This window comes from Anneissia japonica, unplaced genomic scaffold (genome assembly GCF_011630105.1).
Source record: "Anneissia japonica isolate Jap-2015-1 unplaced genomic scaffold, ASM1163010v1 scaffold699_len907043_cov185, whole genome shotgun sequence".
NCBI lineage: Eukaryota > Metazoa > Echinodermata > Crinoidea > Comatulida > Comatulidae > Anneissia > Anneissia japonica.
This window is the reverse complement of record NW_022722982.1, coordinates 422,697-432,664: the sequence shown is the minus strand read 5'-3', so window position 1 is coordinate 432,664 and position 9,968 is coordinate 422,697. Positions and strand designations below refer to the sequence as shown.

The 9,968-nt window shown below is 37.1% G+C and overlaps 1 protein-coding gene across 5 annotated transcripts in view; it reads left to right on the top strand.

The window, feature by feature from the left end:
* LOC117112037 (zinc finger protein 143-like) overlaps window positions 1-6,313 on the top strand; it is a 15,454-nt gene extending 9,141 nt beyond the window's left edge. For all 5 annotated transcript variants that reach the window (XM_033255090.1, XM_033255086.1, XM_033255087.1 and 2 more), the window contains exons 5-7: window positions 1,450-1,691; window positions 2,820-3,053; window positions 3,196-6,313. In XM_033255090.1, coding sequence (XP_033110981.1) covers window positions 1,450-1,691; window positions 2,820-3,053; window positions 3,196-4,974 — 2,255 coding nt within the window. In that variant the 3' untranslated portion in view covers window positions 4,975-6,313. The remainder of the gene's footprint in view (window positions 1-1,449; window positions 1,692-2,819; window positions 3,054-3,195) is intronic.
* Window positions 6,314-9,968: the final 3,655 nt, after the last annotated feature.

The window sequence follows — 9,968 nt, the reverse complement described above, 5'->3', positions numbered from 1 at the left end:
CCTTTCCCTTCTTCACTATCGCCTTTCGACTTGTGGTAAGGAATTTCCGTGTGAAACCCAAACTGCTTTGGCAATACCCGTTTTGGTAAACCACATTGTTATTAATTCTTTTTCATGACTCAGTATCTGATGCATTTTCATCATCCAAGCAGCATAGATTGACTTTATTACCAATGTGCGTAAATCTATAGTGGAAGCTATCTCCTCTGTAGATTCGCTCTTGCCAACTGCTCCTGCAATTTTATTTGCAAACCACTGCTGGAATTCATTTTTAATGATCTCTTTCTACTTAGCGTTGACTGTCATATTGAGCGTCTGTAATTCATCCGTGCAGCTATCTGGAACATAAACAGACACCACTCCACTGTCCACTTTTTTCGAATATTGACAGTCCGGTGTGCAGCAAACAAGTCAATTATTAACAGTTGTTTTTGATTAGTGTCAATCGCTGTTTGTTTTTTTCCACATACCGTAGCATTGAATCGCTAGTACTCCAAAAGGGTGTGCCATATGTACCAATCCTGCGGAAATAGAACATTTGGGTGGCACCTTCCTGTCGAGCCCTGATATATTACTTGTGGAGGCAACATATCTCCATTCATTGTGCATGCAAGGAGAGCAGTGTTCTGTCTTTTATCGTCGATTCCCTTGATTGGCACTTGATTTTTCTCCCTGTTGGGGCATCCTGCAATTCCTAGACAGTACTACCTGTACAGCCGTCTGATTCCAATTAATTATAAGTTTGTCTGGAATATTTAAAAAAGCGTTCCGTTCGGTCGCGATCTCATGGCTGTACCAAAGGTAGGCTTAGCAAGGGGCTTGTTGGCTTAGCACCCAGTCTAGTTTGAAATTCCCGCTAACATCGTACGGAAAATCATGGTACACTGGATAGGCCAGGGATTTTAACTACCAATTTTACCCCGGTTATTTCCCACGCTACAAATTCCTCGCAAGTATACCCCATAAATGCTGCAACTACCCCCATATTTCTCACACTTGTGCTACCAATCCCTCGAAAATATATCCCGTAAATGCGGCACCTCCCCATATAGAAATATTTAAGAGTGAGCCTCCCCTCCCCTGGCCTGACTTGGTTCATGTTCTATTGAACACAGTCTCTATTTTCCTTTGTGTCTGATCACTATTTCAAAGTACTAGTAATAAGTACAATTCATAACAATTTATGAAATTATTTATGTAATTAGTTATCAAAATTTGGCCTAGCAAATTGTAATTGTGTCCAATGGAGCATTGCCCGACGATGTCTTTGTAAGTAACAAGTTATTCACTACAAATATTAATAGGCCTGAGATTTAGGCATCATTGATTTATAATGTTCACTTTGTTAACTAGACACAGACTTAAAGTATGAGACATTTGTGTTTTGTTTCTGTAATTGATTGATGGTCATAATTTGTTAATGCTTTTTGTTGGTTTCTTTCTTTTTAGAAGCACTACAGAGTCTACAAAGTGGACAAGGGCAGCATGTTGTCATGGTAACACAAGAAGGTGACCAAGAATCTGCCCAGCAGCAGGTGTTGATGGTTGCCATGCAGAATGATGCCAACGTGAGTGGTGCTCAAGGAGTTGGTCCACTGACCTTTTCAGACCCTGTCAACATGGTTGGTGGAAATGTGGTCTACCAGACTACTAACCTACCACACCTTGTGCCGGTCTCCCAATCAACACAGGTACGTTATTTAGTGCAAGCTTCCCTGCCTGAAAAAAGTTTTAACATTGAATAGACTGAATTGATCACCAAAGTTGGCCAAGTGGGTATTAAAATTTGTTTGCATTGCATTGAACGGGGTCGAAAGTGGCTCTATTAAATCTCCTAAAATGTAATGAAGTTACTGAAGATACTTTTTATAACAATGTATACATTTTTAATGAAACATAGATTCATGAGATTAAGGCTGATTTGATTTAAATTTCCATTGAGACTAAAAATATGAAGAATTTCTAGAAACCTTCTAGGCCCGTCGCTAGCGGGACTTACCACATTCAGCACTGACTAAGGTGTTCGCTGTTGATTTAGAGGTACATATTCAGCTTAAACACTGTCACCAAGTCATTTTGTTGTAATTTCTGTATGAAATATTTAAACTATTGGACAAACTTAAATTGCTGAATTGTAGAATAAGATGTTTCTTTTGACTACGATGGCTAATGAGTCAGAAGAACGTTGTTTGACTCTTTAGTCTAGGACTAGGCCCGTGTTCAAGTTATTTTACGATGAAATGTACAAATAAATAATTTTAAAGACTTTAAAGATTAGTGTGTAAAAACACTGCCACCTAGCGGTTTGTTTTGATGTTATACCCACTATAACGGCTTTGGTTTAGTGACTAATTCAGTCTATTCTCACCTTTGAGAGCTATTGAAGATTCATCCAGCCATGAGCTTTCTATGTTTTTCGACTTTCACCCAAAGGCTTCATCTTCATCCTAGCTGGATGATCTACCTGGTATTTGAATAAGTACTCATAGTTTCGTTTTCTGTAATCAGATTTTTTTAAGCTTAACAGGTGATTAGCCCATAGGCAACCACCCTCTTCTGGAAGAAATTGGTTGCATTTTTCTCAATACAGAAAAGCACACAAATGAAAGCTTAAAGCCTGCTTAAAGAATATATTTTGTATTTAATGTTGTAGCATTTTTTAGTACCTAAATTTTAATAAGAATTCTACAAATGTACAGTATATCACCAGAAGTGTACATAAATTGATTGTGTTAAAAAAGTAAGTATATTTCTATGAGGTTACATATTGTTAACTGCACATGTCTGTAAATAAACACACATTACTTTCTATGATCTAGGACCAAACAACTACTCTGCAGGCTACAGACTCATCAGGTCAGGTGTACACCATCATCCAAACTCTAGATGGAGAAACACCAGTGACAGTATCTGAAGGACAGACAAGCCAGTCCCAGCCTACTTACACTGAGTTAGAAGTTGCACAGCCATCTGAGGGTGAAGGCAAGGGTGGAGAAGTTGTACATGTTGTTGATGTCCCCTCTGCAGATGGTACTGAGGAAGTTCAAACCCAGGTAGAGTTGTTGTTACAAAAGGTTTAAAAGCAGTAGTTTCGTTACTTGGAAGTACATTGTTTCAAAAATTCCCTTTTTGCTATTGTTTTTTTCCTTAAATGTGTTCTTCATTATTTAAAAACTATTTAAATTGTTTTAGCAGATTGTTATTGTACGAGAGGTTGATACTGAGGAAGGCAAGGGAATTCAAGATCACTCCGTTTATGACTTTTATGCTGGTGAGGATGATGATGCCCCAGTCACTACAGCAAGTAAATCCGACAAAGGCGACACTCCGAAGAAAGGCAAGAAGTTTGTTGTGCCTAAATTTGATGATGGACGTCTCATCGATCAGGTTTTTAATCGTGTGAAAAAATCACCCACAAGTCCACGCCAGCCAAAGGTTCACGAGTGCAACATGTGCGGCCGTATCTTTAGAACCTCAACACTTTTGCGAAACCATATCAATACCCATACTGGAACCAAGCCATACAAATGTCAGATGTGTGAAAAAGCATTTGGAACGTCTGGTGAATTGGGTCGACACATGAAGTACATCCACACTCACGAGAAACCACACAAGTGCCCATTGTGTGATTATATTAGTGTAGAGGCAAGCAAAATTAAGAGGCACATGCGCTCCCATACTGGTGAGAAACCATACAAATGTACTTTGTGCGAGTATGCCAGTACTGACAACTACAAGTTGAAGCGTCACATGCGCATCCATACTGGTGAGAAGCCATTTCGATGTGGTGAGTGTGACCAGTCTTTCTCGCAGAAGAGCAGTTTGAAGGAGCACATGTGGAAACACACTGGAAACAGACCTCAGCACAAGTGCGAGTTCTGCGAAACCAGCTTCGGACGTGTAGCTGATATGAAGACGCACATCAAGAAGATGCACACACAAGGAGAAGCTTTGATTTGCAAGTTCTGTGAAAATGGATTCACCGATCGCTACAGCTATACTCAGCACATCAAAATGCATCGTGGGGAGAAAATTTTCAAGTGTGGTGAATGTGGATATATGGCTCCCCAGAAGCGCCATTTAATGGTTCACATGAGAGTTCATACTGGCGAGCGACCGTACCAATGTACCGACTGTGATGAGAGCTTCAAGCATCGACAGACTTGCATCAATCATGCTAGAATTAAGCATGGTCATATTTTAGAATTCCCGGATTTGAAGCGAAAAAGATCAGAGTCAGAAGAGGATTCACCATCCAAGCGTGTGTCGCGCAGACAGAAGATGATCATAATGGGTGCTGTTGGTGGCCAAGAAGGTGCTGATAGCCAAAGTATCCCTCCAGAGGTTGTTGAGAATGCTATTGGCAGAGTTCTTCAGGAAACAGAGGGAATGAATGTGGAAGGTGGTGTACCAGTAACAATTTTGACTGTCACTCAAGGACCTGATGGATCGATGCAGCAAGTTGAGCAAACCCTACATGTTGTTGATGGACAGTTAACGGCAATTGAAGGTGATAACTCGGCTAACATTGAAGCTGGAACAGAAGCTGCCCAAATAACCAGTGACCAAGTGATGCAGTTGGAGCAGATACAGCAGCAGATTCAGCAAGGAGAAGACGGTGGCATTTCTCAGACGGAACAGGCTGTTGCCAAGCAATCTCAGGTCGAATCCCAGGATCAGGGAGGTATGCATATTGTGATGGAAACTGAGGACAGTAGCCAACAACAGGAGGCGGAAGATACGTTGACTCAGCAACAACAGACAACATCTGAACAAACAGTGGCGCAAGAGGAAGCAACTGAAGAAGTAGCTGCTCCAGAAGTAAGTATACCACAACAGCATGAGGAACCACAAGGCACATCTAGTCTCGCTGTGCAAGAGGTAGCAGAAGTAGGTATTGAGCAGCCAACAGAAGAGGAAGTTGAAGAAGGAGATGGTGATAACACCATTTATCTATTTGTTGAAGAACAATGAACAGTTGATAACATCTCATCATTTACTGTTGCCCTCCCTAGTGTTTTTCAGCAGCAAGGTGTGTATAAATATTTTAACAAAATAGATGTGTGCTTAGAAATTAAAGGGCCAAATTTTAAAAATGATATGAGATATCTGTTATGCTGTTTTGTTTTTTTTTTGGGTGGGGGAGGTGGAATTTTATTGTCATTTGCTAGTGATTGGTTTTTTTTATGGCTGTGATAATGTTTTGTTTTATTATATTATCTAGTTTGAATTAATTACTAAAAATTAAATGAATTTGTAAAAAGTGTTTTATGTTAATGTAATACATAGTACAATAGTTACACTCTACAGTTTTAGAGCTTCCACTTTCTTTAAGTGCTTATTATTTACTTGGCATTGTTCATGTGGAGGTTACTGTGCATGTTGACATGCATGTCTTGGGGTCTTGCAACAATTTTAATTTTTATGCTTAATCAAAATATAATATTTGGTTTAAGCATGGCTTCTACTTCTATTTTGTGTATATACGTTTTTAGTGATTGTTTTTATTAGGCCAATAGACTATTAGAGTCTATCCTCATAAAGTTTTTTTTTTTTATATCTGTGAATATATCTGTGTATAATGCCTATACATGGTCTCAATTCACAGGTACTTGTTACAAGAAACTAGTGCAAATTATTCTAATGAAAAGCCTTATGATTTTACATGGGTTTGTTTTACCGTGTGTTGTCTTTTCTTTGGTAATAATTATAATCAGTAATAATACATTACGCCTCAGAAAACTCAATAGAACCTATCTTTGCGTGTACAGTATAAATGTTTCATTAACTATAGAAACACAAAGAAGTACTGTACTTGTTGTGAACAGTTGTTTAGGTTTTTGTTTAGATTGAATGATGGCTATATGCATTCCAAATATTTTTTTTTTTCAGTTTAGGTAATATAAGATTCTTCTACAATAAAACACCAGCACATGTATCATTTTGATGTACTAAATGTAATGTAAAGGTTCTTGTCAAATAAGTGCAGTTTTTTCAGCCACCGAACTATCCAGGTTGTTCTTAAGGTTTGTGTGTTGGTTACTCTTTGGGACTCAACAGTTACAGTGGGTCTTTAAAATATTTGAGCAATTATTAATCTTAAAATCTTAAAAGGAAAATTTAAAAAAAATGTGATTGAGATAATTTTTGCATTGAATTCTTTGATAATTGTACACATAGAGATATACTGTAGTTAAATGTCATGCCATCAACCCTACCCACAGCTGTATTGCAAAATGTATCTATCATAATTAAATTGTCTTATACTGTAATGATGAAATAAAGAACATCTGATATGGTTACCATTTAATAAGGTATTTATTAATTTTGTAGGTAGTCTTTGTGATGAATTTTATTTAGTTTAAATGGTAGCGGATTACTGTATTTACAGTATGTCAATATGTTTTGGGACAGATCAATGATGGATACAGATACCATACCACCAGTTCTACTTGTGAAAAAAATGTGTTTGAAATAGTGTTTTGGTTACGTAATGTATGGCTAGCAGTGTGCATTAATGTTAACATTTCATTTCATTTATTCATCTCATTATATTATAACAGAATCAAATGACAATAAAAGTATGACAAGATTTCAAACAGCACACTGAATCAGACTGCAGTATGGGTCTCCTACATTCAAACGATACTAAATAGTCAAAAGAAATTCAAGAAATAAATAAGCCTGTCTGCCAGAGAAAATAAATTTAAAAGCGTGGGTGGAATTCTGTTTTTATTTTTAAAATGGATATCTGTAAAACAACAAAACTAACAAATATTAATACAAATAAATACATGGTCGTGCTATAGCCTACATGATTTTAAAAGATTCCAAATTTTTTATTGGCATAATGCTAGAGAAAAAAAATTAAAACAAATAGTTTCTTTGTCATGACCTGAAATAAAAACTGCTTTGAATTGGCACACAGTAATTTTGTATGTTTAAATTTACAAAATATTTCCTGTTACTGTAATTATCAGAGAGGCCCTAGTTAAATAATACTGTAATACTTGCTGAAAGGTGGAGTACAATAGAACATGCACAGATAATTATAAAGAGGGAGCTTCCACTGTTTCTATTGCCATTCATTTTATTGTAAATCCTGCTACCTGATATATTGTACTTGACATAACTTCAGTCAACATCGAAAACTATACTATACTGCAAGCTGAGAATTGTAGTAGGACAGGACAGGTGTTCCAACATCTGTAACTCATTGTGAACAATACGTTCTAAACGTACAATGCCCCAAAAGCGACATTTGAAAAAAATATATAGGCCCTAAAATATGCGATTCTAAAGAAATTTAAAATTTAATCGTTAAGATTTTAGACTACAGATGGTCATACAATATGAACGGTATGACGCGTCAGATTCGATTCAAATCAGAGACCTCTTTTTTCATACAACTATGATAAGGAACTGTAATGGTTGAGTCCAGCCACACCCCTAATAATAAATTAACTCATAAGTCCAAGAATGCACTGAGGCTTTTTTTAAAATTTTCCTTTGAATTTGAATTCACAACATACGGTTCAGTTATGAAAGAGCTATTATATTTTTTTTAGCATCATGCCCATCCAATAGGCCTACTGGGTGCTCCGATACACAAGACGGCAAACAACTTTGAATACAATGAAGAGTGTTTCCAATATTTAAGACTAAATAATGAATAGAATGATATTTATTTTAAATATACCAGAATCATGCAATTATCTAGAAAGCCCTTTGATACGAAATGTCGACAGTAGCCCGAGTTCGTCGTTACATTTTCAATGCACACAGTCGGATAGACTTGCCACAAGTCTCTAATTTATGGATTTTTCGTAGTACATTAGCGCATTTCGGAAAGCGCCAGCAGCGTCAGTTTATGTTGAGAAACTTTTTTGATGAGAATTAGAATAATCCCAGAAAAAGTATACTATCGAACGCCATGCAAATAAGTAATATGGAACGCCATTTGTGCCAAAATCGATTTATTCTTAAGCATTTCAACTGATTAAGACAAAGATTAGGGACTGGAACCCAGTCTAACAGTCGGACAACAGTAATTATCTACAAATGATCAGTACATTCTCGACATCATGAAAATAGGCCTATCATAAATCTAGAAAATTACGTTATAGGCTTATACATGCACGGAAGTGGAAAGTTTAACCTAAAAGCTTGATGTAGGCCTATGTTTCATGTTGTTTGTTGAATGGTCTTTAATGATATAGTACAGTATTCTAATATGACTACAAAATAAGGAACAGGGCCGGCTTTTCTTGCATTCTTTCCGATGATACAAAAATCTGCGTAGACATTAGGCCCTATATATTTACTGCCCCCCCCCCCGTTCTGTCGGACATGAGGAAGAACACTTTGACACCTTCATAGTTCAGACCCATTTATATTTCATTAGGCCTAAATCATAAGGAATTCCACTATTTAAATGCTTAGATGGGTACGAGAATGCGAGAATTTTTATTGACTGTCAATCTCATATAGGCCTATCCAAATTTTTGGAAATTATACTTTTTATGCATGCATATACCGACGTGGGAATCTTGATTCATGTTTGTTGAAAGGTCTTTAAAAATATTACAGTCTAATATGACTACAACATCCTGATTGTTTATCAATATCATTATACACATGTTAGATCCAATTTCCAAAAAAAATACGTACTTGGAAAATTTACCGTAACCATTAATAATCTTAACGAATAATATGGTGCTAAAATTCATCTTATGATCATAACTTTTAAGTTGTAACTTTTAAAAGGAAAAATAATAATTCTTTCAATAACTGTACTCTGACCCTTACCAAACTTGATATTATTGTACCGTCACCAGCTGGGAAAGAAATTAAATATGCAATGTTTTCTGTGATTGGTTGATTGCCAACATTTCAATGCTTAATGGACGGATACAATGCGTAAAAAAGGTAACGACGATAATTTCATATTTCGAAAAATTGTTTGGAGTATATGATCCCTTCCCATTCCCATGATAGACTACATCCACAGAGTGCCCTAGGATAAAATCTCAAAAATTGATAAATTGCGTTTTTCCGAATCACGACAGACTGAGTAGATTACGTTCCGCAAACTATGGTCCACGGCCCAAATTTAGGCCGCAAAACATTTTTGGAGGGCCGCGAAACCGTCTAAAAATTGGGGGAAAAAAAATAACAAAGAGACGTTCTATCATGGAGAAAATACTTTTTAATAAAGCCGCTTCATTGTTACAGCGAATGCGTCGCTTGCACACGCCGCTAAAGTGCCATATGATGCGTGCTACTTGAGTTATAAGCGGTTTTTGTGTCTATGCCCCCTCGGAGCTAGACACTATGTTATCTAGTATTAACCCTGTAAGATCGAGTAAACCTGGTATGGAGGAATGATGGGGTGAGTCATGAGCTAAAGATAAAAATCAATACAAGACCAGTCCTAGCAGATCACTAAAACAACACCACACATTTCTTGATAACCAAATGCCCATGCAGATACTTCATTAGGCCTACTAAACATAGTACCTGTATAGTAAGGTAGTCTTTCAAAGTTGCAGAGTAACAGAGCAGGGACTGATCCACCAAAAGAGAGAGAGAGAGAGAGAGAGGGGGGGGGGGGTGGGGAGAGAGAGGGGGAGAAGAAAGAAAAAAGAGAAAAGATCATATCTAGGTCTATTTATTACTACAGTACTTCAGTAATTGGTGTTGGTTTTTGTTGATTACGCTGGCGCGCATCAACAAGGCTCGTGGTGCAGGAAACGTGTTTACGAATTATCGAATATATTTTTCACGACTCCATAACAATACAATACAATAGCAACACAATCTAATTCTTTAGATTAGAATGCCGTGTACGACTGTCAGCCACACTAAGTGTTACTTAGTGTGGCTGAATCGTATTTGGTTGAATCATGGTAGGAAAAAAAAAACAATCAACAGTTTGTCGGGGAGAAACACAAATGTGCAGTGGCGGC